The sequence below is a fragment of the Lithobates pipiens genome, unplaced genomic scaffold (assembly GCF_037356315.1).
Source record: "Lithobates pipiens isolate NorthernLeopardFrog02 unplaced genomic scaffold, aLitPip1_a1.2 Scaffold_3, whole genome shotgun sequence".
NCBI lineage: Eukaryota > Metazoa > Chordata > Amphibia > Anura > Ranidae > Lithobates > Lithobates pipiens.
This window is the reverse complement of record NW_027507790.1, coordinates 283,186,461-283,214,288: the sequence shown is the minus strand read 5'-3', so window position 1 is coordinate 283,214,288 and position 27,828 is coordinate 283,186,461. Positions and strand designations below refer to the sequence as shown.

General features: G+C 52.4%; 1 protein-coding gene across 1 annotated transcript; it reads left to right on the top strand.

Annotated features, from left to right (window-relative positions):
* Positions 1 to 134: 134 nt before the first annotated feature.
* On the top strand, positions 135 to 24,488 carry LOC143941197 (myb-related transcription factor, partner of profilin-like). The gene is made up of 3 exons (XM_077463232.1): positions 135 to 292; positions 6,198 to 6,629; positions 23,384 to 24,488. The coding sequence occupies exons 1-3, from the start codon at positions 217 to 219 to the stop codon at positions 24,010 to 24,012; spliced, it is 1,137 nt and encodes a 378-aa protein (XP_077319358.1). The 5' UTR covers positions 135 to 216; the 3' UTR covers positions 24,013 to 24,488.
* Positions 24,489 to 27,828: the final 3,340 nt, after the last annotated feature.

The following is a 27,828-nucleotide window of genomic DNA, read 5'->3' as shown; positions in this document are numbered from 1 at the left end:
GGCTATCATCGCTCCTCCCCCCCTCTGTCTTCTGATTGGATGTCAGCTCTCGGCTATAATCGGCTCTGTTCGTTTCTTCTCGTGTCCAGTCGTATACTTCCGGCCCCGCTGATTGGCTGTCTGCTCTCGGCCCTTCTCTGCTCTGATTGGCTCTCCCGGGATGTGCTCGGCAGTCTGTACAGCGCCCTCTGGCGGCTCCTCCGCCCGTCTCCCGGCATGCAGCGCGCGGTGCGGGACATGCTCGGCTGGGAAGGGGAAGAGGTGGAGCTCCGGCTGAAGAAGCTGCAAAAAGGTAACAAATCTGCCGATATGATCGTATGAGGAGTGTGTGTGTCCGCCGTGTGTGTCCTCCGAGATCCCCTCCGATCCGACCCCCTACCGAGCACTGACCGACCGCTTCCGGGACTGGAGGCCTGAGCTCCTCCCCCCGACAAGGACTGATCTCCTCCCCCGACCGGAGCTCCTCCCCCAACCCGGCCTGAGCTCCTCCCCCGACAAGGGCTGAGCCCCTCCCCAACCCGGCCTGAGCCCCTCCTCCGACAAGGGCTGAGCTCCTCCCCCCCAACCCGACCTGAGCTCCTCCCCCAACCCGACCTGAGCTCCTCCCCCGACAAGGGCTGAGCTCCTCCCCCGACAAGGGCTGAGCTCCTCCCCCGACAAGGGCTGAGCTCCTCCCCCCAACCCGGCCTGAGCCTCTCCCCCAACAAGGGCTGAGCCCCTCCCCCAACCCGGCCTTAGCTCCTCCCTGGGCTCCTCCCCCGACAAGGGCTGAGCCCCTCCCCCAACCCAGCCTGAGCTCCTCCCCCGACAAGGGCTGAGCTCCTCCCCCGACAAGGGCTGAGCTCCTCCCCCCAACAAGGGCTGAGCCCCTCCCCCAACCCGGCCTTAGCTCCTCCCTGGGCTCCTCCCCCGACAAGGGCTGAGCCCCTCCCCCAACCCAGCCTGAGCTCCTCCCCCGACAAGGGCTGAGCTCCTCCCCCAACCCGGCCTGAGCCCCTCCCCCAACCCGGCCTGAGCTCCTCCCCCAACCCGGCCTGAGCCCCTCCCCCAACCTGACCTGAGCCTCTCCCCCAACAAGGCCTGAGCCCCTCGCCCATCCCGGCCTGAGCCCCACCCCAACCTGGCCTGAGCCACTCCCCCAACCCGGCCTGAGCTCCTCCCCAACAAGGCCTGGGCCCTCCCAGTGCACTCCAAACTCCTCCCCTAATACTGGCCCTCCCACTACGCCACAAACTCCTTCCCTGTATCCGTAACCCCTCCCTCTCCTGTATCCGTAACCCCTCCCTCTCCTGTATACGTAGCTCCTCCCTCTCCTGTATCCGTAACCCCTCCCTCTCCTGTATCCGTAACCCCTCCCTCTCCTGTACCACAAACACATCCCCCCTGGAACCACCCACTGCACCCCAAACTTCTCTCCCACCATCTGAGTACACGCCCCCAGACTCCTCCCTTAAAACCCATAGTACCCCTCCCACCCTGCCCACTGATCCCCTAAACTTCTCCCCCTCCCTCTGAATCCCCTCCCCTAACACACAACCCAGCCTAGGCCCTCCCATTGTACCCCAAACTCGTCCCCTCTTCAACAGACAACCCAACCCCCAACCAACTCACCCCAAACTCCTCCCATACCCACTCCCTCCCCTATACCCCAAACTCCTCCCCACCACACAACCTGGCCTGGGCCCACCCACTGCACCGCCTATAACCCAAACTCCTCCCCACCACACAACCTGGCCTGGGCCCACCCACTGCACCACAAACTCCTCCCTCTCCTATACCCCAAACTCCTCCCCAACACACCACACAACCTGGCCTGGGCCCACCCACTGCACCACAAACTCCTCCCTCTCCTATACCCCAAACTCCTCCCCAACACACCACACAACCTGGCCTGGGCCCACCCACTGCACCACAAACTCCTCCCTCTCCTATACCCCAAACTCCTCCCCAACACACCACACAACCTGGCCTGGGCCCACCCACTGCACCCCAAACTCCTCCCTCTCCTATACCCCAAACTCCTCCCCAACACACCACACAACCTGGCCTGGGCCCACCCACTGCACCCCCCACTCCTCCCCCATCCGTCCATACTCCTTCCTCCAAGCCCAAACTCCTACTTCATAAAACCCGTGGTGAGGAGTGTCCCATGGTGGGTTGTATATGGAGATGTGGTGAGGAGTGTCTCATGGTGGATTGTATATGGAGATGTGGTGAGGAGTGTCTCATGGTGGATTGTATATGGAGATGTGGTGAGGAGTGTCTCATGGTGGATTGTATATGGAGATGTGGTGAGGAGTGTCTCATGGTGGATTGTATATGGAGATGTGGTGAGGAGTGTCCCATGGTGGGTTGTATATGGAGATGTGGTGAGGAGTGTCCCATGGTGGGTTGTATTTGGAGATGTGGGGAGGAGTGTCTCATGGTGGATTGTATATGGAGAAGTGGTGAGGAGTGTCTCATGGTGGATTGTATATGGAGATGTGGTGAGGAGTGTCTCATGGTGGATTGTATATGGAGAAGTGGTGAGGAGTGTCCCGTAGTGGGTCGTATATGGAGAAGTGGTGAGGAGTGTCTCATGGTGGATTGTATATGGAGATGTGGTAAGGAGTGTCTCATGGTGGATTGTATATGGAGATGTGGTGAGGAGTGTCCCGTGGTGGGTCGTATATGGAGAAGTGGTGAGGAGTGTCCCATGGTGGATCCCACATGGAGAAGTGGTGAGGAGTGTCCCGTGGGGGGTCGTATATGGAGAAGTGGTGAGGAGTGTCCCATGGTGGGTTGTATATGGAGATGTGGTGAGGAGTGTCCCATGGTGGGTTGTATATGGAGATGTGGTGAGGAGTGTCCCATGGTGGATCCCACATGGAGAAGTGGTGAGGAGTGTCCCATGGTGGATCCCACATGGAGAAGTGGTGAGGAGTGTCCCATGGTGGATCCCACATGGAGAAGTGGTGAGGAGTGTCCCATGGTGGATCCCACATGGAGAAGTGGTGAGGAGTGTCCCATGGTGGATCCCACATGGAGAAGTGGTGAGGAGTGTCCCATGGGGGATCCCACATGGAGAAGTGGTGAGGAGTGTCCCATGGTGGATCCCACATGGAGAAGTGGTGAGGAGTGTCCCATGGTGGATCCCACATGGAGAAGTGGTGAGGAGTGTCCCATGGTGGATCCCACATGGAGAAGTGGTGAGGAGTGTCCCATGGTGGATCCCACATGGAGAAGTGGTGAGGAGTGTCCCATGGTGGATCCCACATGGAGAAGTGGTGAGGAGTGTCCCATGGGGGATCCCACATGGAGAAGTGGTGAGGAGTGTCCCATGGGGGATCCCACATGGAGAAGTGGTGAGGAGTGTCCCATGGTGGATCCCACATGGAGAAGTGGTGAGGAGTGTCCCATGGTGGATCCCACATGGAGAAGTGGTGAGGAGTGTCCCATGGTGGATCCCACATGGAGAAGTGGTGAGGAGTGTCCCATGGTGGATCCCACATGGAGAAGTGGTGAGGAGTGTCCCATGGTGGATCCCACATGGAGAAGTGGTGAGGAGTGTCCCATGGTGGATCCCACATGAAAAAGTGGTGAGGAGTGTCCCATGGGGGATCCCACATGGAGAAGTGGTGAGGAGTGTCCCATGGTGGATCCCACATGGAGATGTGGTGAGGAGTGTCTCATGGTGGATTGTATATGGAGAAGTGGTGAGGAGTGTCCCGTAGTGGGTCGTATATGGAGAAGTGGTGAGGAGTGTCTCATGGTGGATTGTATATGGAGATGTGGTAAGGAGTGTCTCATGGTGGATTGTATATGGAGATGTGGTGAGGAGTGTCCCGTGGTGGGTCGTATATGGAGAAGTGGTGAGGAGTGTCCCATGGTGGGTTGTATATGGAGATGTGGTGAGGAGTGTCCCATGGTGGATCCCACATGGAGAAGTGGTGAGGAGTGTCCCATGATGGATCCCACATGAAAAAGTGGTGAGGAGTGTCCCATGGTGGATCCCACATGGAGAAGTGGTGAGGAGTGTCCCATGGTGGATCCCACATGGAGAAGTGGTGAGGAGTGTCCCATGGTGGATCCCACATGGAGAAGTGGTGAGGAGTGTCCCATGGGGGATCCCACATGGAGAAGTGGTGAGGAGTGTCCCATGGTGGATCCCACATGGAGAAGTGGTGAGGAGTGTCCCATGGTGGATCCCACATGGAGAAGTGGTGAGGAGTGTCCCATGGTGGATCCCACATGGAGAAGTGGTGAGGAGTGTCCCATGGTGGATCCCACATGGAGAAGTGGTGAGGAGTGTCCCATGGTGGATCCCACATGGAGAAGTGGTGAGGAGTGTCCCATGGTGGATCCCACATGGAGAAGTGGTGAGGAGTGTCCCATGGTGGATCCCACATGGAGAAGTGGTGAGGAGTGTCCCATGGTGGATCCCACATGGAGAAGTGGTGAGGAGTGTCCCATGGTGGATCCCACATGGAGAAGTGGTGAGGAGTGTCCCATGGTGGATTCCACATGGAGAAGTGGTGAGGAGTGTCCCATGGTGGATCCCACATGGAGAAGTGGTGAGGAGTGTCCCATGGTGGATCCCACATGAAAAAGTGGTGAGGAGTGTCCCATGGGGGATCCCACATGGAGAAGTGGTGAGGAGTGTCCCATGGTGGATCCCACATGGAGATGTGGTGAGGAGTGTCTCATGGTGGATTGTATATGGAGAAGTGGTGAGGAGTGTCCCGTAGTGGGTCGTATATGGAGAAGTGGTGAGGAGTGTCTCATGGTGGATTGTATATGGAGATGTGGTAAGGAGTGTCTCATGGTGGATTGTATATGGAGATGTGGTGAGGAGTGTCCCGTGGTGGGTCGTATATGGAGAAGTGGTGAGGAGTGTCCCATGGTGGGTTGTATATGGAGATGTGGTGAGGAGTGTCCCATGGTGGATCCCACATGGAGAAGTGGTGAGGAGTGTCCCATGATGGATCCCACATGAAAAAGTGGTGAGGAGTGTCCCATGGTGGATCCCACATGGAGAAGTGGTGAGGAGTGTCCCATGGTGGATCCCACATGGAGAAGTGGTGAGGAGTGTCCCATGGTGGATCCCACATGGAGAAGTGGTGAGGAGTGTCCCATGGTGGATCCCACATGGAGAAGTGGTGAGGAGTGTCCCATGGTGGATCCCACATGGAGAAGTGGTGAGGAGTGTCCCATGGGGGATCCCACATGGAGAAGTGGTGAGGAGTGTCCCATGGTGGATCCCACATGGAGAAGTGGTGAGGAGTGTCCCATGGTGGATCCCACATGGAGAAGTGGTGAGGAGTGTCCCATGGTGGATCCCACATGGAGAAGTGGTGAGGAGTGTCCCATGGTGGATCCCACATGGAGAAGTGGTGAGGAGTGTCCCATGGTGGATCCCACATGGAGAAGTGGTGAGGAGTGTCCCATGGTGGATCCCACATGGAGAAGTGGTGAGGAGTGTCCCATGGTGGATCCCACATGGAGAAGTGGTGAGGAGTGTCCCATGGTGGATCCCACATGGAGAAGTGGTGAGGAGTGTCCCATGGTGGATCCCACATGGAGAAGTGGTGAGGAGTGTCCCATGGTGGATCCCACATGGAGAAGTGGTGAGGAGTGTCCCATGGGGGATCCCACATGGAGAAGTGGTGAGGAGTGTCCCATGGTGGATCCCACATGGAGAAGTGGTGAGGAGTGTCTCATGGTGGATCCCACATGGAGAAGTGGTGAGGAGTGTCCCATGGGGGATCCCACATGGAGAAGTGGTGAGGAGTGTCCCATGGTGGATCCCACATGGAGAAGTGGTGAGGAGTGTCCCATGGTGGATCCCACATGGAGAAGTGGTGAGGAGTGTCCCATGGTGGATCCCACATGGAGAAGTGGTGAGGAGTGTCCCATGGTGGATCCCACATGGAGAAGTGGTGAGGAGTGTCCCATGGTGGATCCCACATGGAGAAGTGGTGAGGAGTGTCCCATGGTGGATCCCACATGGAGAAGTGGTGAGGAGTGTCCCATGGTGGATCCCACATGGAGAAGTGGTGAGGAGTGTCCCATGGTGGATCCCACATGGAGAAGTGGTGAGGAGTGTCCCATGGTGGATCCCACATGGAGAAGTGGTGTGTATGGTGTCGGAGGTTGTGAATCGGGTATTTTGGGTGGTTTTCCATGTCTTCCTCATCCAATGCTCTGTGGTTATTCAGCCAGAACCCTGGAGGCCATCGTGAATGCCCTCGCCATGTCTGGCGACACAGAAGAGGTGACCCGCCTCCGGAAGCCCCGCTTTTCCTATGAGGAAAATCAGATCCTTATCCGAGAAGTGCGCGCCCATTACTCCATGTTGTATGGTGCACAGGCTCGTCGGCTGAGCGTGGCAGAGAGACGCCGCGTGTGGGAGGGCATCGCCGCCAAAATTAACGCCATAACCAACTGGAAACGCACCGCTCAGGAAGTTCAGAAACGTTGGAATGATTTCAAGAGGCGGACCAAAGAGAAGCTGGCACGGGTTCCTCACTCCACACAGAATGGCACCGCGGAGGAGGTCCTTACAGCAGAAGAGGAGACGATATTCGCCATCCTGGGTCCGGGCGTGGTACCTGGCCATGAGGCCTATATTCCAGGGACGAGGTCTGTGGGTAAGTGCTCTTCCTTGTTGGGTTAGTAATGATGAGTGGCCCTGAATTGGGGTCCTTCCTTCCCCCCATTAGTGACAGATAAGTGACCTACCTCGCACATTGAGCGATCAGATCCTGGAATTTCCTCCGATGGAGGGGGAGGGGTGGTAGGTGGTGACCAGCGAATGGCCTGTCATGTATTTTATACCCAGGATAGACGATTCTCTACCAACCAATAACATGGCTTCTATTTAAAGGTGAAGTCCGGGTGTGCTGGTCCAGCCTGGCACGATGAATGTTTGTGTATCTCATATCCGAGGGGGGTGATTGGGTTCCCCTCTGCACACCGACCACAGGGGGGCGCTCACTCAGCACTGCCACCATTTATAGATCACCTTGGATTCTCTTCAGTGAATACAAGGCGTTCTCTGATTGGATGAGGTGGAGAGGCGATGGCACAATCTTCCTGCTAGTCCAGTAATAGAAACACTTTGTATTTATTGAAAATAAAGCATTCTGGCGCCCCCCTGTGGTCAGTGTGCAGAAGGGAACCTTCAATTCCTGTCCTCTCTGTGTCCCATCGGGGAGACTTCCCTTCACTTCCTGTCCTCTCTGTGTCCCATCGGGGAGACTTCCCTTCACTTCCTGTCCTCTCTGTGTCCCATCGGGGAGACTTCCCTTCACTTCCTGTCCTCTCTGTGTCCCATCGGGGAGACTTCCCTTCACTTCCTGTCCTCTCTGTGTCCCATCGGGGAGACTTCCCTTCACTTCCTGTCCTCTCTGTGTCCCATCGGGGAGACTTCCCTTCACTTCCTGTCCTCTGTGTCCCATCAGGGAGACTTCCCTTCACTTCCTGTCCCTATGATGTCATAAGCGGAGTTCCTTTTATTTCCCGAGCCCTCGGCGGTTGGTTCGATAGCGGTGCCGTCCTTCCATCATGAATACGGATTCTGAAAGATCGATTTCATTGCAGATTGTGACTTCATTTAAATCTGACTCCTCCCCCTCCGGTGTCACACTCCTTTCATGGGGGAGCGGTATCCTTCCCCACTTCGGAGAGATTTTTACACGGCGGGGATACGGGTGGCGGATATACGCGGCGGGGATACGGGTGGCGGATATACACGGCGGGGATACGGGTGGCGGATATATGCGGCGGGGATACGGGTGGCGGATATACGTGGAGCGGGGATACGGGTGGCGGATATACGTGGAGGGGGGATACGGGTGGCGGATATACGTGGAGCGGGGATACGGGTGGCGGATATACGTGGAGCGGGGATATACGTGGATCGGGTATACGGGTGGCGGATATACGTGGCGGGATACGGGTGGTGGATATGCGTGGCGGGGATATACGTGGCTGGAATACGGGTGGCGGATATACGTGGCTGGGATACGGGTGGCGGATATACGTGGCTGGGATACGGGCGGCGGGAAAACGGCCGGTGGGGAAACGGGCGACGGGGCAGAAGGGATACGGGTGGTGGATATACATGGCGGGGATACGGGCGTCGGGAAAACGGCCAGTGGGGATATGTGCGGAGGGGATACTGGTGGCGCTTATACGCGGCAAGGATACGGGCGGAGGGCATACGGGTGGCGGATATACACGGCGGGGATACGAGTGGCGTATATACGTGGCGTGGGGATACGAGTGGCGTATATACGTGGCGCGGGGATACGGGTGGCGGATATACGTGGCTGGGATACGGGTGGCGGATATACGTGGCTGGGATACGGGTGGCGGATATACGTGGCTGGGATACGGGTGGCGGATATACATGGCGGGAATACAGGTGGCGGGGATACGTGTGGCGGGGATACACTGGCTGGGATACGGGTGGCGGATATACACGGAGGGGATACGGGCGGCGGGAAAATGGCCGGTGGGGAAACGGGCCACGGGGCAGAGGGGATACGGGCGTCGGGAAAACAGCCAGTGGGGATATGTGCGGAGGGGATACGGGTGGCGGATATACGTGGCGGAGATACGGGTGGTGGATATACGTGGCGGAGATACGGGTGGCGGATATACGTGGCGGGGATACGGGTGGCGGATATACGTGGCGGGGATACGGGTGGCGGATATACGTGGCTGGGATACGGGTGGCGGATATACGTGGCTGGGATATGGGTGGCGAATATACATGGAGGGGATACGGGCGGCGGGAAAATGGCTGGTGGGGAAACGGGCGACGGGGCAGAGGGGATACGGGTGGTGGATATACGCGTTGGGAAAACGGCCAGTGGGGATATGTGCGGAGGGGATACTGGTGGCGCTTATACGCGGCGAGGATACGGGCAGAGGGCATACGGGTGGCGGATATACACGGCGGGGATACGAGTGGCGGATATACGTGGCGCGGGGATACGAGTGGTGGATATATACGTGGCGCGGGGATACGGGTGGCGGATATATACGTGGCGGAGATACAGGTGGCGGATATACGTGGCGGGGATACGGGTGGCGGATATACACGTAGGGAAAACGGGCGGTGGGGAAACGGGCGACGGGGCAGAGGGGATACGGGTGGTGGATATACGCGGCGGGGATACAGGCGTCGGGAAAACGGCCAGTGGAGATATGGGCGGATGGAATCTGGGTGGCGGATATACACGGCGAGGATATGGGCGGAGGGGATACGGGTGGTGGATATACACGGCGGGCATACGGGCGTCGGGAAAACGGCCAGTGGGGATATGTGCGGAGGGGATACTGGTGGCGCTTATACACGGCGAGAATACGGGTGGCGGATATACACGGCGGGGATACGAGTGGTGTATATACGTGGCGCGGGGATACGAGTGGCGTATATACGTGGCGCGGGGACACAGGTGGCGTATATACGTGGCGGGGATACGGGTGGCGTATATACGTGGCGGGGATACGGGTGGCAGATATACGTGGCGTAGATACGGGTGGCGGATATACGTGGCTGGGATACGGGTGGCGGATATACGTGGCTGGGATACTGGTGGCGCTTATATGCGGCGCGGATACGGGCGGAGGGCATATGGGTGGCGGATATACACGGCGGGGATACGGGTGGCGGATATACGTGGCTGGGATACGGGTGGCGGATATACGTGGTAGGATACGGGTGGCGGATATACGTGGCTGGGATACGGGTGGCGGATATATACGGAGGGGATACGGGCGGCGGGAAAACGGCCGGTGGGGAAACGGGCGACGGGGCAGAGGGGATTACGGGTGGTGGATATATACGCGGCGGGGATACAGGCTTCGGGGAAACGGCCAGTGGAGATATGGGCGGAGGGGATCTGGGTGGTGGATATACACGGCGAGGATACGGGTGGTGGATATACGCGGCGGGCATACGGGCGTCGGGAAAACGGCCAGTGGGGATATGTGCGGAGGGGATACTGGTGGCACTTATACACGGCGAGAATACGGGCGGAGGACATAAGGGTGGCGGATATACACGGCGGGGATACGAGTGGCGTATATACGTGGCGCGGGGATACGGGTGGCAGATATACATGGCTGGAATACGGGTGGTGGGGATACGGGTGGCGTATATACGTGGCGGGGATACGGGTGGCCTATATACGTGACGGAGATACGGGTGGCGGATATACGTGGCTGGGATACGGGTGGCGGATATACGTGGCTGGGATACGGGTGGCGGATATACACGGAGGGGATACGGGCGGCGGGAAAATGGCCGGTGGGGAAACGGGCGACGGGGTAGAGGGGATACGGGTGGTGGATATACGCGGCGGGGATACGGGCGGCGGGAAAAGGGCTAGTGGGGATATGTGCAGAGGGGATACTGGTGGCGCTTATATGCGGCGAGGATACGGGCGGCGGATATACACGGCGGGGATACGAGTGGCGGATATACGTGGCGCGGTGATACGGGTGGCGGATATACGTGGCTGGGATACGGGTGGCGGATATACACGGAGGGGATACGGGCGGCGGGAAAACAGCAGGTGGGGAAACGGGCGACGGGGCAGAGGGGATTACGGGTGGTGGATATACGCGGCGGGGATACAGGCGTCGGGAAAACGGCCAGTGGAGATATGGGCGGAGGGGATCTGGGTGGGGGATATACGCGGCGAGGATACGGGCGGAGGGGATCTGGGTGGTGGATATACGCGGCGAGGATACGGCCGGAGCGGATCTGGGTGGCGGATATACGCAGCGAGGATACGGGCGGAGGGGATCTGGGTGGGGGATATACGCGGCGAGGATACGGGCGGAGGGGATCTGGGTGGTGGATATACGCGGCGAGGATACGGCCGGAGCGGATCTGGGTGGCGGATATACGCAGCGAGGATACGGGCGGAGGGGATCTGGGTGGTGGATATACGCAGCGAGGATACGGCCGGAGGGGATCTGGGTGGCGGATATACGCAGCGAGGATACGGGCGGAGGGGATCTGGGTGGCGGATATACGCAGCGAGGATACGGGCGGAGGGGATCTGGGTGGCGGATATACGCAGCGAGGATACGGCCGGAGCGGATCTGGGTGGCGGATATACGCAGCGAGGATACGGGCGGAGGGGATCTGGGTGGTGGATATACGCAGCGAGGATACGGCCGGAGGGGATCTGGGTGGCGGATATACGCAGCGAGGATACGGGCGGAGGGGATCTGGGTGGCGGATATACGCGGCGAGGATACGGCCGGAGGGGAAACGGTCAGACGGGACATGAATGGTTCCATTGCCGGCAGTGGGGTGCGACTTGTCATGTGATTTGGAAGCGTCCAATGGTATGACAAGTTGCAGCGGTGTGCACGGGGGAGGGGGTCTAGTCATTGTGGAGGTAAACATTAACAGATGTTTTAGCGGCTCTGTGATGATTTTGCACAGAGCGCCTCCACCCCCCTCTTTTGGCTCCTCCCCCCCACCATTTGCTATGGGGGTACTCATGCCGGCTGGCTTCCAAGCCGCACTCTGCGTCTCCATTGACAAACCGTGTTGGCTAAGCCCCGCCTCCCACTCCCTCCTCACTGGCTGTGATTAACAGCAGCAAGAGCCAATGGTTGCAACTGCTGCCTCTGAGCCAGTGAGGAGAGAGAGAGAGCAGCGCTGCTGGTAAGTATAAGGGGGGGAGGGGGCGGGGTTGCAGGAATAATACCCCGTTCAGGCCTCCTCCCTCCATGTGACCAAAGACGGGCAGGACGGGGGGAATCGGGGTGACAGTCCCCTCTGATAGAAACAACGAGCATCCCGGAGTTCTGCTATAAACCCAGAAATGTCATGTGCTGCAGCTTACCAGTCATCAGGTGTGGCGACTGCATTCGTTTTCCCCTCCTTTTTTTTTTCTCCTGCTGATCTGGCCAGTAACGCAGCTCCTGTATTAGATGGTCCCTACTTTGGATGAAGGGGCACAGCATTGTCAGTCTGGGGGGGAGGGGAGAGTTAGATAGACTAGTAGATTTAGATACACTAACAAATTGAAACCAAACTCCAGCTCACACTTTATAATCCGTTCCGGGAACAGTTTTCTTCCTTTTTAGAATAAAGGTTTTACATGAATAAACAAAAGCTGATCATTGTAAGCACCCCTGTCAGTGGGAAATGGTTTGTCTCATCCCTCTAACTGCCACTTTGTCTGGACAGCTTGATTTAGTAGAGGAAGTTGAAAAACAACAGACTTACTGGCAGGATCACCAGGTGAAAAGAAGGAAAAGAAAGCCCAAAAAAGAACACTAATGCAGCCATCACATCTAAGAATTGGTAAGCTGCGATATAAGAAATGTTTGTCTTTGGGTGTGATACCGACTTCATATCTCATTTGTTATTTCACTTTCATTTTATTGTCATATAAAAAAAGAAAATGTACAAAAAACCATCAATGTGCTTTGTACCAAAAACTTAATTTTAGGGTAATTTGTAATGGGACCAGCTAACCCCTATAGAAGACAACCCTATGGAGGAAACCCCCATAGAAGACAACCCTAACCCCTACCCCTATAGAAGACAACCCTATGGAGGAAACCCCAATAGAAGACAACCCTAACCCCTACCCCTATAGAAGACTACCCTATGGAGGAAACCCCCATAGAAGACAACCCTAACCCCTACCCCTATAGAAGACTACCCTATGGAGGAAACCCCTATAGAAGACCACCTTAACCCCTACCCCTATAGAAGACTACCCTATGGAGGAAACCCCTATAGAAGACAACCCCTACCCCTAGAAGACTACCCTATGGAGAAAACCCCCATAGAAGACAACCCCTACCCTATGGCGGAAACCCCTATAGAAGACAACCCTAACCCCTACCCTATGGCGGAAACCCCTATAGAAGACAACCCTAACCCCTACCCTATTGAGGAAACCCCTATAGAAGACAACCCTAACCCCTACCCCTATAGAAGACTACCCTATGGAGGAAACCCCCATAGAAGACAACCCTAACCCCTACCCTATGGAGGAAACCCCCATAAATGAAAACCCTAACCCCTATAGGAGACAACCCTATGGAGGAAACCCCAATAGAAGACAACCCTAACCCCTACCCTATGGAGCAAAACCCCGATAGAAGACAACCCTAACCCCTATAGAACACTATCCTATGGAGGAAACCCCCATAGAAGACAACCCTAACCCCTACCCTATGGAGGAAACCCCCATAGAAGACAACCCCTACCCTATGGAGGAAACCCCCATAGAAGACAACCCTAACCCTTACCCCTATAGAAGACTACCCTATGGAGGAAACCCCCATAAAAGACAACCCTAACCCCTACCGTATGGAGGAAACCCCTATAGAAGACAACCATACCCCCATAGAAGACTACCCTATGGAGGAAACCCCTATAGAAGACAGCCTTAACCCCTACCCTATGGAGGAAACCCCCATAGAAGAAAACCCTAACCCCTACAGAAGACTACCCCATGGAGGACAACAATAACCCCTACCCCTATAGAAGACAACCGTATGGAGAAAACACCTATAGAAGACAACCCCTACCCCTATAGAAGACTACCCTATGGATGAAACCCCCATAGAAGAAAACCCCTACCCCTATAGACGACTACCCTATGGAGGAAACCCCTATAGAAGACAACCCTAACCCCTATAGAAGACTACCCTATGGAGGAAACCCCCCATAAAAGACGACCCTAACCCCTACCCTATGGAGGAAACCCCCATAGAAGACAACCCTAACCCCTATAGAAGACTACCCTATGGAGGAAACCCCTATAGAAGACATCCCTAACCCCTACCCCTATAGAAGACTACCCCATGGCAGAAACCCCAATAGAAGACAACCCTAATCCCTACCCCTATAGAAGACTACCCTATGGACGAAACCCCCATAGAAGACAACCATAACCCCTACCCTATGGAGAAAACCCCTATAGAAGACAACCCCTACCCCTATAGAAGACTACCCTATGGATCAAACCCCCTATAGAAGACAACCTATGGATGAAACCCCTATAGAAGAGAACCCTAACCCTACCCTATGTAGGAACCCCCTACAGAAGACTACCCTATGGAGGAAACCCCTATAGAAGACAACCCTATGGAGGATACCCCTATAGAAGAAAACCCTAACCCTATGGAGGATACCCCTGTATAAGACAACCCTAACCCCCATACCCCTATAGAAGACAACCCTAACCCCTACCCTATGTAGGAACCCCCTATAGAAGACAACCGTATGGAGGAAACCCCAATAGAAGGCATCCCTACCCTTTGGAGCACACCCCTTACCCTATAGAAGACAACCCTATGGAGGAAACCCCTATGGAAGACAACCCTATGGAGGAAACCCCTATAGAAGGCAACCCTAACCCCCATGGAGGAAACCCCTATAGAAGACTACCCCATGGAGGAAACCACTATAGAAGACAATCTTAACCCCTACCCTATGGAGAAAACCCCTATAGAAGACAGCCCTAACCCTATGGAGGAAACCAGTATAGAATAAAACCTGAACCCTATTGAGGACACCCATACCCCCCATAGAAGACAACCCTAACCCCTACCCTTTGGAGGACACTCTGTGCCCTATACAAGACAACCCTAACCCTATGGAGGAAAGTCCTATAGAAGACTACCCTATGTAAGAAACCCCTAACCCTATAGAAGACCACCCTAACCCCTACTGAATGGACTATGCCTTTTGCCGCCAGTGTCCATCTGTGGTATAGCACAGTCCTTTTGCCCCATAGGGACCAGACATGCTTACAAACATACAAACACATACAACATACACATATTTGGCCAATTTTTTGACGGGATCTAATTAATCTCCCAGCATGTCTTTGTAGTAGTGATGCACCGAAATTTCGGCCGCCGAAACATATCGGCCGAAAATGCCCTTTTCGGCATTTTGCCGAAAGAGAAAAACGGCCGATAATGGAGCCGAAAATGGGGCGTGGCCTGGGTGGGGGCGGGGCTCCGCCCCCGCCCCTGGTGACGCCCATCATGGGGGGTGTATAGCGCAGGAGAGCCACCTCCGCCGCCTGTTTGATCACAGCGCCGGGAACATCACAGCTTTCATTTCAATAGCTGCGTGTTCCCGGCCGCGCGCCGTCACACGCAGCCCCTCCCCCTTGTCCGGGCACTTTGATAGACAGATCATCCGCAGGATTGGACGGATGATCTGTCTATCAAAGTGCCCGGACAAGGGGGAGGGGCTGCGTGTGATGGCGCGCGGCCGGGAACACGCAGCTATTGAAATGAAAGCTGTGATGTTCCCGGCGCTGTGATCAAACAGGCGGCGGAGGCGGCTCTCTTCCCTGCACAGGCTGGCTGCAATGGGACACACACTTGGCTGCAATACACACTTGGCTGTCTGGCTGCAATGGGACACACACTTGGCTGCAATGGGACACACACTTGGCTGCAAAGGGGGACACACTGGCTGCAAAGGGGGACACACTGGCTGCAAAGGGGGACACACTGGCTGCAAAGGGGGACACACTGGCTGCAAAGGGGGACACACTGGCTGCAAAGGGGGACACACTGGCTGCAAAGGGGGACACACTGGCTGCAAAGGGGGACTGGCTGCAAAGGGGGACTGGCTGCAAAGGGGGACTGGCTGCAATGGGGGACTGGCTGCAATGGGGGACTGGCTGCAATGGGGCACTGGCACACTGGCTGCAATGGGGCACTGGCACACTGGCTGCAATGGGGCACTGGCACACTGGCTGCAATGGGGCACAGGCACACTGGCTGCAATGGGACACTGGCACACTGGCTGCAATGGGGCACTGGCACACTGGCTGCAATGGGGCACTGGCACACTGGCTGCAATGGGGGACACTGGCCTGCAATGGGGGATGCCTCCTGTACCACGTTCTCTGACCATCTCCTGTACCATGTCCCCAGTCTCTGACCATCTCCTGTACCGTGTCCCCAGTCTCTGACCACCTCCTGTACCGTGTCCCCAGTCTCTGACCATCTCCTGTACCGTGTCCCCAGTCTCTGACCACCTCCTGTACCGTGTCCCCAGTCTCTGACCATCTCCTGTACCATGTCCCCAGTCTCTGACCATCTCCTGTACCGTGTCCCCAGTCTCTGACCACCTCCTGTACCATGTCGCCAGTCTCTGACCACCTCCTGAACCGTGTCCCCAGTCTCTGACCACCTCCTGTACCATGTCCCCAGTCTCTGACCATCTCCTGTACCATGTCGCCAGTCTCTGACCACCTCCTGAACCGTGTCCCCAGTCTCTGACCATCTCCTGTACCATGTCCCCAGTCTCTGACCATCTCCTGTACCATGTCGCCAGTCTCTGACCACCTCCTGAACCGTGTACCCAGTCTCTGACCATCTCCTGTACCGTGTCCCCAGTCTCTGACCATCTCCTGTACCGTGTCCCCAGTCTCTGACCATCTCCTGTACCGTGTCCCCAGTCTCTGACCACCTCCTGTACCATGTCCCCAGTCTCTGACCACCTCCTGTACCATGTCCCCAGTCTCTGACCACCTCCTGTACCGTGTCCCCAGTCTCTGACCACCTCCTGTACCATGTCCCCAGTCTCTGACCATCTCCTGTACCATGTCCCCAGTCTCTGACCATCTCCTGTACCATGTCCCCAGTCTCTGACCATCTCCTGTACCATGTCCCCAGTCTCTGACCACCTCCTGAACCGTGTCCCCAGTCTCTGACCACCTCCTGTACCATGTCCCCAGTCTCTGACCATCTCCTGTACCATGTCCCCAGTCTCTGACCATCTCCTGTACCATGTCCCCAGTCTCTGACCACCTCCTGAACCGTGTCCCCAGTCTCTGACCACCTCCTGTACCGTGTCCCCAGTCTCTGACCACCTCCTGTACCATGTCCCCAGTCTCTGACCACCTCCTGTACCATGCATGCAGTCTCTGACCACCTCCTGTACCATGTCCCCAGTCTCTGACCACCTCCTGTACCATGCATGCAGTCTCTGACCACCTCCTGTATCATGTCCCCAGTCTCTGACCACCTCCTGTATAAAAATATTTTTTTAAAACAGTCATTTTCGGTATCGGTTTCGGTTTTCGGCCTAGTGTATTTTTCATTTTCGGTATCGGTTTCGGCACCAAAAAACCCATTCGGTGCATCCCTACTTTGTAGTGTGGGAGGAAACCCACGCAGGCGCAGGGAGAACGTGCAAACTCCAGGCAGATGGTGTTGTGGTCGGGTACTGTATGGAGGAAACCGCTATCCTATGGACAACACCCCTTACCCTATATAAGACAACCCTAACCTTATGGAGGACACCCCCTACCCTATAGAGGACAGACCTACCCCAATAGAAGACAACCCTAATCCTACCCCCCCCCCCTCTTAGAAGTCAACCCTAATCCTAACCCCCACCCTTCACCCTATAGAAGGCAGCCCTAATCCTATCCCCCCTACCCTACAGAAGACAACGCTATGGAGAACACCCCCTACCTTTTATAGAAGACATCCCTAACCCTGAGAGGACAGACCTTACCCTATAGAAGACAACCCTAATCCTAACATTTACCCTATAGAACACAACCCCAACTCCTACCCTATAGAATACAATCCTACCCTATAGAATACAACCCTAACCCTATGGAGAGCACTCCCTACCCTATAGAAGACTACACTAATTCTAACTCCCTACCCTATGGAGGACACCCCATATCCCTATAGAATACAACCCTGACCCTCTACCCCTATAGAATAAAACACTAACCCCATGGAGGAACCTCTACCCTATAGAATGCAACCCTGACCCCCCTACAACATACCACCTTAACCCCTATAGAATACAACCCTAACCTGATGGAGGACACCCCTTACCCTATAGAGGGCAGCCCTTGCCCTTCCCCTATAGAAGGCACCCCACACCCTATAGAAAACATCCCTAACCTTACGGAGAGCAGATCTTGTTCTATAGAGGGCAGCCCTAACCCTTCCCCTATAGAAGACAACCCTACCCCCACACACACACCACACACTATAGAAAACATACCTAACCTTACGGAGGGCAAACGTTACCCTACAGAAGACCAGACCAGCCTAATCCTAACCATATGGAGGACAGCCCTTACCCTATAGAAGAGAACCCTAATTCTCACACCCTACCCTATAGCCTAACCCCCTACCCTATAGAAGACCACCCTTTAGGGCTGCAACTAATGATTATTTTCATAATCGATTAGTCGGCTGAATTTACAAAGATTTCTGGTAATGAATTTTCTCGTCTGAAAATTGATCCGTGTATGGCCAGCATAAGGCCCGGGTCACACCTATACAATCTGCTCTTGATCTGTTTCTGCGATTTTTGCGGCATTGTGCATTCATTATGCTTTTTTGGGCAGGTTGAAAAACACAAATTGTGGTAACGACTGCTGACGCGTTTCTGCAGCTTCTTCATTGACGTCTATTGAACTAAGAAAAGCAATTTTGCACTGGAAAAAGTCCCTGACGTTTCCCAATACACAGCGGCTGAAAAAAGCACCGATGTGACCGTGTCCCATAGGAAGCCATGTTCTATGAACTGCGGTGCGTTTCTGCAAAAAACGCATCGGTGTGACCCGGGCCTCAGACCTTTAGTAGCAGCAGCAGCATGCTTTTATCATCATAGGGGTATCACTGCTATAAGGGCTTCATGTATACAGTGAAAGTAATAATATATATGATATCATATAATGATAAATACACCCAGAAGTAGGATATATGGGCATTAGAACTCGGAGTCAGACATGAAGGGGGAAGGGAGATGTAGTAAAAGCCGAAACGTTTTTTAACGGCTCTGATCATTTTATATACAACGCACAATACTGGCGAACGTTTACTTTATATCTAATAGTAGTGCCTTAGATCTCCTCCAGTCTGTCGCCTCCTCTGGGGTCATATGCACACAGTCTTTACAGTGTTTTTTTCTTTAAAGCGGAGGTCCACCCTAAAATGGACCTTCCGCTCATCGGATTCCTCCCCCCCTCCGGCGCCACAATTGGCACCTTTCAGGGGGGAGGGGGGTGCAGTTACTTGGATAATCCAGGTAACTGCACCCACTTCCGGGCTAGCTCTCTGCGGAAAGGGGTGTACATTACGCCCCTTTCCGCAAGTGCCCGCCCCCTTCCGCAAGTGCCCCGCTGCCTGCTGGGAAACACACAGATCCCAGAGGCAGCGGGGACCGTCCTCATTGCGCAGCGCGACTCGCGCATGCGCAGTAGGGAACCGGGAAATGAAGCCGAAAGGCTCCACTTCCTGATTCCCATACCCAAGATGGCGGCGGCAGCACTCGAGTGTCGATCTAGAGATTGGCTTCGGGTGCCGACATCGCGGGCGCGCTGGACAGGTAAGTGTCACTATTTTAAAAGTCAGCAGCTGCAGTATTTGTAGCTGCTGACTTTAAAAAAAAAAAAAAAAAAACGCGGAGTCCCGGCGGACTCCCGCTTTAAGCAACAAACCTGTTATACTTACAGTGCCTTGCGAAAGTATTCGGCCCCCTTGAACTTTTCAATCTTTTGCCACATTTCAGGCTTCAAACATAAAGATATAAAATTGTAATTTTTTGTGAAGAATCACCAACAAGTGGGACACAATTGTGAAGTGGAATGAAATCTATTGGATTTTTTAAACTTTTTTAGCAAATAAAAAACTGAAAAGTGGTGCGTGCAAAATTATTCGGCCCCTTTACTTTCAGTGCAGCAAACTTACTCCAGAAGTTCAGCGAGGATCTCTGAATGATCCAATGTTGTCCTAAATGACTGATGGTGATAAATAGAATCCACCTGTGTGTAATCAAGTCTCTGTATAAATGCACCTGCTCTGTGATAGTCTCAGGGTTCTGTTGAAAGCGCAGAGAGCATCATGAAGACCAAGGAACACACCAGGCAGGTCCGTAATACTGTTGTGGAGAAGTTTAAAGCCGGATTTGGATACAAAAAGATTTCCCAAGCTTTAAACATCCCAAGGAGCACTGTGCAAGCGATCATTTTGAAATGGAAGGAGTATCAGACCACTGCAAATCTACCAAGACCTGGCCGTCCCTCTAAACTTTCAGCTCAGACAAGGAGAAGACTGATCAGAGATGCAGCCAAGAGGCCCATGATCACTCTGGATGAACTGCAGAGAACTACAGCTGAGGTGGGAGAGTCTGTCCATAGGACAACAATCAGTCGTACACTGCACAAATCTGCCCTTTATGGAAGAGTGGCAAGAAGAAAGCCATTTCTCAAAGATATCCATAAAAAGTCTCGTCTAAAGTTTGCCACAAGCCACCTGGGAGACACACCAAACATGTGGAAGAAGGTGCTCTGGTCACATGAAACCAAAATCCAACTTTTTGCCCACAATGCAAAACTATATGTTTGGCGTAAAAGCAACACAGCTCATCACCCTCAACACACCATCCCCACTGTCACACATGGTGGTGGCAGCATCATGGTTTGGGCCTGCTTTTCTTCAGCAGGGACAGGGAAGAGGGTTAAAATTGAGGGGAAGATGGATGCAGCCAAATACAGGACCATTCTGGATGAAAACCTGTTGGAGTCTGCAAAAGACCTGAAACTGGGACGGAGATTTATCTTCCAACAAGACAATGATCCCAAACATACAGCAAAATCTACAAAGGAATGGTTCACAAATAAACGTATCCAGGTGTTAGAATGGCCAAGTCAAAGTCCAGACCTGAATCCAATCGAGAATCTGTGGAAAGAGCTGAAAACTGCTGTTCACAAACGCTCTCCATCCAACCTCACTGAGCTCCAGCTGTTTTGCAAGGAAGAATGGGCAAGAATTTCAGTCTCTCGATGTGCAAAACTGATAGAGACACCCCAAGCGACTTGCAGCTGTAATCGCAGCAAAAGGCGGCTCTACAAAGTATTAACGCAAGGGGGCCCAATCATTTTACACGCTCCACTTTTCATTTTTTTATTTAAAAAGTTTCAAAAATCCAATAGATTTTATTCCACTTCACAATTGTGTCCCACTTGTTGGTGATTCTTCACAAAAAATAACAATTTTATATCTTTATGTTTGAAGCCTGAAATGTGGCAAAAGGTTGAAAAGTTCAAGGGGGCCGAATACTTTCGCAAGGCACTGTACCTGCTCTGTGTAATGGTTTTGCACAGAGCAGCCCAGATCCTTCTCTTCTGGGGTCCCCCCACCAACGCTTCTGGCTCCTCCTGCAAGCTATAGTATATAGAGTGCCCCTATAACAAGGTAAAACTTCTGCATTTTAGAACCACTCATTTCCTGCCCGGGACTACATGTCCCATGAAACATGCTTCTCACACATTCACAAGTTCTCAGACACTTACTGACATGTATGTGTGGATGGTGTACGGAGCTGTACTTCCTGATATGTAAGCAAATAATGCATTCTGTATGCAGGCCAACTAATCGTTGTTAACTCTTTTCATAATAGATTTGTTGACGATTAATCAATTAGTTATTTCGGCCCTACAACCCTTACACCATAACCCTATAGAAGATAACCCTAACCTTTACACTATAGAGAATATCCCCTACCCTATAGATGACTATTCAAATTCGAACCCTATAGAATAGAACACTCCTACCCTAAGAAGACAATCCTTACCCTATTGAAGACAACTCTAATCCTAGACCCCTACTCTATAGAAGACAACCCTTCCCCCTACCCTATAGAATAGAACACTCCTACCCTAAGAAGACAATCCTTACCCTATAGCTGACAACCCTAATCCTAACACCTGAGTCTATAGAAGACAGTCCCAATTCTAACCCCCCTACCCTATATAAGACAATCCTAGTCCTAACCTACTTTATAGAAGGCAACCCTAACCCCTTACCCATATAGAAGACAACCCTATAGAGAACAATACTTACCCTATGCAGGACAGACCTTACTCTATAGAACACAAGCCTAATCCTAACCCTATGGAGGGAAAACCTTACCCTAAAAAAAAAACCTAACCCTATGGAGGATATCCCTTACCCTATATAAGAGAACCCTAATCCTAACCCCCTACCCTATTGAAGACAAGCTTATTCCTAACCCTATAGAGGACACTCCCTACCTTATAGAAGATATCCCTAATACCTTACCCCGGGAGAAGACAACTCTAACCCTTACACTATAGAGAATACCCCTTACCCTATAGAAGAGAACCCTAATCCCAACCCTAACCCTGTAGAAGACAACCCTAATTCTAACCCCCTACCCTATAGAAGACAACCCTAAATCTAACCCCTTACTCTATATCCCTAACCCTATGGAGAACAGACCTTACCCCATAGAAGACCACCCTTATCCTAACCCTATGGAGAACACCCTTTACCTCAAAAAGGACAACCCTACCCTATAGAAGATGACCCTAACCCTATGGAGAACACCCGCTACCTCATAGAAGACAACACTAACCCCCTACCCTATAGAAGATTGATTGGCCATTATGTGATCTGGAGCCCCTCCTATGGCCTCCTGATCTGTGACAGAGAGGTTACGGTGCCGGAGATGACCGATTTAAAGTGATTGTAAAGCCTTACTTAAAAAAAAATAATAATAATTTATTAAAATAAACATGTTATACTTACCTGCTATTTAATAGTTTTGCAAAGAGCAACCCTGATCCTCCACTGCTGGGGGGTCCCCCAAAGGTGCTCCTGGCTCCGAGCCCCCCCCCCCCCAAGTGCCCCCCAATGTGCTCGATCCCAAGCCGGGCTGTTTGCATCAATTCAGACACAGCACAGCTATGCCCCACCCCCGACTCTCAGGTTTTGACTGACAGCAGCAGGGGCAATCAGCTTGGCTAATCCTGTGAGGGCAGGGAGGAGGGGAGAAGAGCTGCTGCAGATGTGCACAGCGCTGGACCGAGATTCAGGTGAGGTGAGTATTTAGGTGGGGCGTGGGTGAGCCACTGTTAAAAGGTTTTTTACCTTAATACAGAGAATAGGTTAAGGTGAGAATGTTTTTACCTTAACAGCCGCGGTAAGAGATGTGCGTTTACGCGTCAGCGCAGTGTCAGGCCACGCCCACCTCTGTGACATCACATACCGCAGGCAGGACACGCACCACACCCAATCATCTGGCTCGTTCTTGCTGTACTCCATCGGGTGTACAAGGACCAGAGCAGAAGGGGTTAAACGCTTGACAGTTTTAGAAAATTTCCATCTGATGGAAAATGTACTGTACTCGGCCTCTTCCTCCCCTTCCCTCCTCTCCTCCCCTCCCCCCTTCTCCTCCCCTCCCCCCTTCTCCTCCCTTCCCTCCTCATTGGAGAGGAGGAGAGTCTTTTATTTGAATAGCTCGTCCTCCATACTTGTAGCAATGTGAATGGGTTTGGTGCCCCCCACATTCTGATGACCATACTTCTGTTTCCCCCCACAGACTTACATCTAGCAGGTCCGGCTTCTTCTAGTGCAGAAAATTCCTTGAGTGGCCCCTGCTGCCCGCCGGACCCTCCACTTCTTCTTCAGCCTAAGCAGTCTTCATCCCCAACACCTCAGCTCCACATTGTGCAGTTACCCCAGCTAAGTCCTTCACCGGGTCCATCGGAGGGGGCTTCTCCAGCACCGATGCCTCCGGGGTCCTCTTCTCCTCTGCTTTCTCCGGGGGCTGTCAGTCAGCACTATGACCCTACAGTAGCCATGCTACGAGCTCAGCAGGAAACGGCAGAGGCAATTCGACATCTGACCTACACACTGCGGCAGAGCATGGACCGCTTGACCAATGTCCTGGCAGCCATCTTACCTCTTATACCTCCTCAGCCTCCATCACCTGCTCCATCTGCCCTGATCGACCCCGTATATTATCCTACAAAGACTGAACCAGAATCTGAACCTTGTTCTGTGAATTATGAGTTGGAGGAAAATCACAATGGCCAAGAAGAAGAAAGTGGGCAGCAGAATGTTGTTGAGGAACAGCCGAGCCCTCCAACCTCCCCTCCTCCCAACAAGAGAAAGAGATTCTCCTACTTGACTCCTCGTAAACGCAGAGGCCGCTGGAAAAACGTGTAAATGAATGGACTCCTTCTATAGGTGGCTGAGATGGGGAACCCATCATGGGCTTCCCAGGATTTCATTCTTTAATTCATTGAAGAACGTCCTGGTCTCCCCAGCCATGGAGGTCATGACTGAAGAAGACCTCCGGCTCCTGCTGTACAATTTTATGACTTTTATTTTACCTGAATTCTTTTTGTGTTCAGAAAATTTCTGATTCTGTTTTCCCAACTGTAAATTATGAAATTGTTTTTTAATCTCCTCAAACTGCTGCTGAAGATCAAATTCCCATTGATTTCAGGGGGTTGGGACCATGGTAGCTCGGCAGTAGACCTGAGCTGTAGACCAGATGGTGGTGTCTTCCCTCTACTGGGGGGGTGCCAGCCTCATGACAGTCTCTCTCTCTCTCTCTCTCTGTCTCTCTCTCTCTCTCTGTCTCTCTCTCTCTCTGTCTCTCTCTCTCTCTCTCTCTCTCGTTCTCTCTCTCTCTGTCTCTCTCTCTCTCTCTCTCTCTCTCTCTGTCTCTCTCTCTCTCTGTCTCTCTCTCTCTCTCTCTCTCGTTCTCTCTCTCTCGTTCTCTCTCTCTCTCTCTCGTTCTCTCTCTCTCTCTCGTTCTCTCTCTCGTCCTCTCTCTCTCTCGTTCTCTCTCTCTCTCGTTCTGTCTCTCTCTCGTTCTCTCTCTCGTTCTCTCTCTCTCTCGTCCTCTCTCTCTCTCGTCCTCTCTCTCTCTCGTCCTCTCTCTCTCTCGTTCTCTCTCTCTCTCGTTCTCTCTCTCTCTCGTTCTCTCTCTCTCTCGTTCTCTCTCTCTCTCGTTCTCTCTCTCTCTCTCTCTCTCTCTCTCTCTCTCGTTCTCTCTCTTTCTCTCTCTCTCTCTCTCTCTCTCTCTCGTTCTCTCTCTCGTTCTCTCTCTCTCTCGTTCTCTCTCTCTCTCGTTCTCTCGTTCTCTCTCTCGTTCTCTCTCTCGTTCTCTCTCTCGTTCTCTCTCTCGTTCTCTCTCTCTCTCTCGTTCTCTCTCTCTCTCTCGTTCTCTCTCTCGTTCTCTCTCTCGTTCTCTCTCTCGTTCTCTCTCTCGTTCTCTCGTTCTCTCTCTCGTTCTCTCTCTCTCGTTCTCTCTCTCTCTCTCGTTCTCTCTCTCGTTCTCTCTCTCGTTCTCTCTCTCTCTCTCGTTCTCTCTCTCTCTCTCGCTCTCTCTCTCGTTCTCTCTCTCTCTCGTTCTCTCTCTCTCTCTCTCTCGTTCTCTCTCTCTCTGTCTCTCGTTCTCTCTCTCTCTCGTTCTCTCTCTCTCTCTCTCGTTCTCTCTCGTTCTCTCTCTCTCTCGTTCTCTCTCTCTCTCTCGTTCTCTCTCTCGTTCTCTCTCTCTCTCTCGTTCTCTCTCTCTCTCGTTCTCTCTCTCTCGTTCTCTCTCTCTCTCTCTCTCGTTCTCTCTCTCGCTCTTTCTCGTTCTCTCTCTCGTTCTCTCTCTCTCTCTCTCTCGTTCTCTCTCTCGCTCTTTCTCGTTCTCTCTCTCGTTCTCTCTCGTTCTCTCTCTCGTTCTCTCTCTCATTCTCTCTCGCTCTCTCTCTCTCTCTTTCTTTCTCCCTCTCCCTCCCATACAGAAGTCTTCTCCACAACGTGCTTGGATCAGGTGTAAGAACACCAATGTCAGTATAGATCTGCCAGTGGAGACTGGTCCTCTTCCTGTATGAGATGTGGGGGGAGTTTTTCGGAGGCTCTGGCACCCTCTAATGGGCTCTTCTTGTATGGTGGGGAGTTTTTCGGAGGCTCTGGCGCCCTCTGATGGACTTTTCCTGTGTGGGGTGAGTTTGTCTGAGGCTCTGATATCTCTTCTTTTACTATGCGTATTTTTTTTTTTTTTATCCCATCTTTTTCTGTATGCTGCTCTGACCATCTCTTCGTCTTGTTCTCCTTTTATCTCTAGATCTGAATAGCCAAGAAAGCAATATATATGTATATAAAAAGCCTACCCACTGTAGATAGCAACTGCTTCCTCGTCCTGTTAATTAGCCAGATAGCAATTAACTCGGGAGCATTAATGATGGATGTAAATAAGTACATATTAAAGATTCTGATTTTTAGCATGCTGTATTCATTCAATGCTTGGAGCTGGGCGGTGCGGGGGCAGGGGGTGAACTCTGAGTATTCCCCATTGAAGGAAACTTATGGTGAGAGGAGTATGGCGCTGACCTCTCTGCCTGACCGTCATTCTAATTTAGGGATTTCATTCTTTTCAAGTCCCTGACCCAAAACAAAGATGTAACCAGAAGTGGTAATGAATTGGCGCTGAGAGAAATATGTAGGCTGCCATATTGAAAATGCTAAAATTAGATCCTTTGCCCACCAAAATAATAATAATGAGATCTTCTGGTGACCACCATAATAATAATAGAGATTTCTGGACCACTATAGTTCTGATTGAAATGGATAAGAACTACAAATTAGTTCTTGGTTATCTGCTGCTATTCCTAATTAAAAAGTATAAATGTGCAGCACATTAGAAGTAAACACTCTCTGAGATACGTTCAGCTCGGCTACTTCTAAATTCTGATTTATTGGTGGGCGGTGTTAATATTTTATACAGAAAGATACGTCATTGCTATGTCAGTCTAATTGGTACATCTCATTGGTTACAATACAAGAGAAATGAAGAAACTTGATGCTTGAGGTTTGGTTGAAGCTGGTTCCCTTATCTCAAATGCATTCTTCTAACGCGGGGGATGTAGGGTATAGACGCCATCTTAACTCTGAACGGAAAAGTCAATCTGTATATTACATAATAAGTAAGGAGCATGGGAACATGTATACACATAAGCAAATAGACATTTTCTGATTATCATTATGTACATTAGATTCCTTAACAGTCCCCCCTAAAATGGCTATTTTCTTCTGTCCCTCATCTAAAGGTCCTCCTCACCTGGCCCATTCTCCTCAGCAACTCTTTTTAAGCTGTATATAGAGTTGGGCAGCAACTAGTTCACTACCCCCCTCGATACAGCTGGAGAAGGGCAATCAGGTGCTATCTACCCCTATAACCCTATAGGATTGTGAGATTTTGGACAGGGAGTGACTGTAGAGGAGTGAAGGGTTTGTCATTCTCCATCATAAGAGGGTCCTCTTCTTCTTGGTGGAGAGATGTAGGTGGGCTGTTGTCTACAGCCTTGCTCATTAACTTCTTTACGAAAGGTAGAATACAGCATACAATCGGGGGGGTAAAAGAACCAGGATTATTAGTACCGTTACCCCTATCTGGGCGAGCACCTTCTGCCACCCACTCATACAGCTAAAATATTGATCCCATGGGTCTGTAATACCGGAGTTCTTCTTCAACTCCAATGACAGATCTTCTAATTTCTTACTTTACCATTTGGGCCGGTATTATCAGGAATGTAGGTGCAACAGGTTCCCGTTTTTTCTATGATTTTACAGACACCTCCTTTCTCAGCTAACACCATGTCTAAGGCCACCCGGTTCTGGAATGTCATGTAGGAAGTGGGGGGGTAACTGGTCAGCAATTCCCTGGAGGGCATCTTTAGTGTAATTCACAAATCTTTGTTGGTTATAGTTTATGTAATTGATCCAATCTACATTCTTGTTCACATTTATTATGGGGATCAAAGACTCAAAACCAACTTTTACCTGATCCCTGGCTTTGAATTCATCAGGGACCCCCCTTGGGACCCCTATAGCATCTATGTACACATGAGGGTCAAAGCTTCCGGAGAGAGCTGCTCGCTTCCTCCTCTGACTGTGTGCTGGGTCAGTGTATGTATCAGGGGTATCTTCTGCTAGGATATGGAGGGGCATAATGACCTTCGCAAGGGCACATTCACCGGTCCA

Coding starts and splice junctions, on each gene's coding strand:
- LOC143941197 (XM_077463232.1), top strand. CDS start 217: ATGCAGCGCGCGGTGCGGGACATGCTCGGCTGGGAAGGGGAAGAGGTG. Junction 293..6,197: donor GCTGAAGAAGCTGCAAAAAG/GTAACAAATCTG, acceptor GTGGTTATTCAG/CCAGAACCCTGGAGGCCATC. Junction 6,630..23,383: donor TCCAGGGACGAGGTCTGTGG/GTAAGTGCTCTT, acceptor TTCCCCCCACAG/ACTTACATCTAGCAGGTCCG.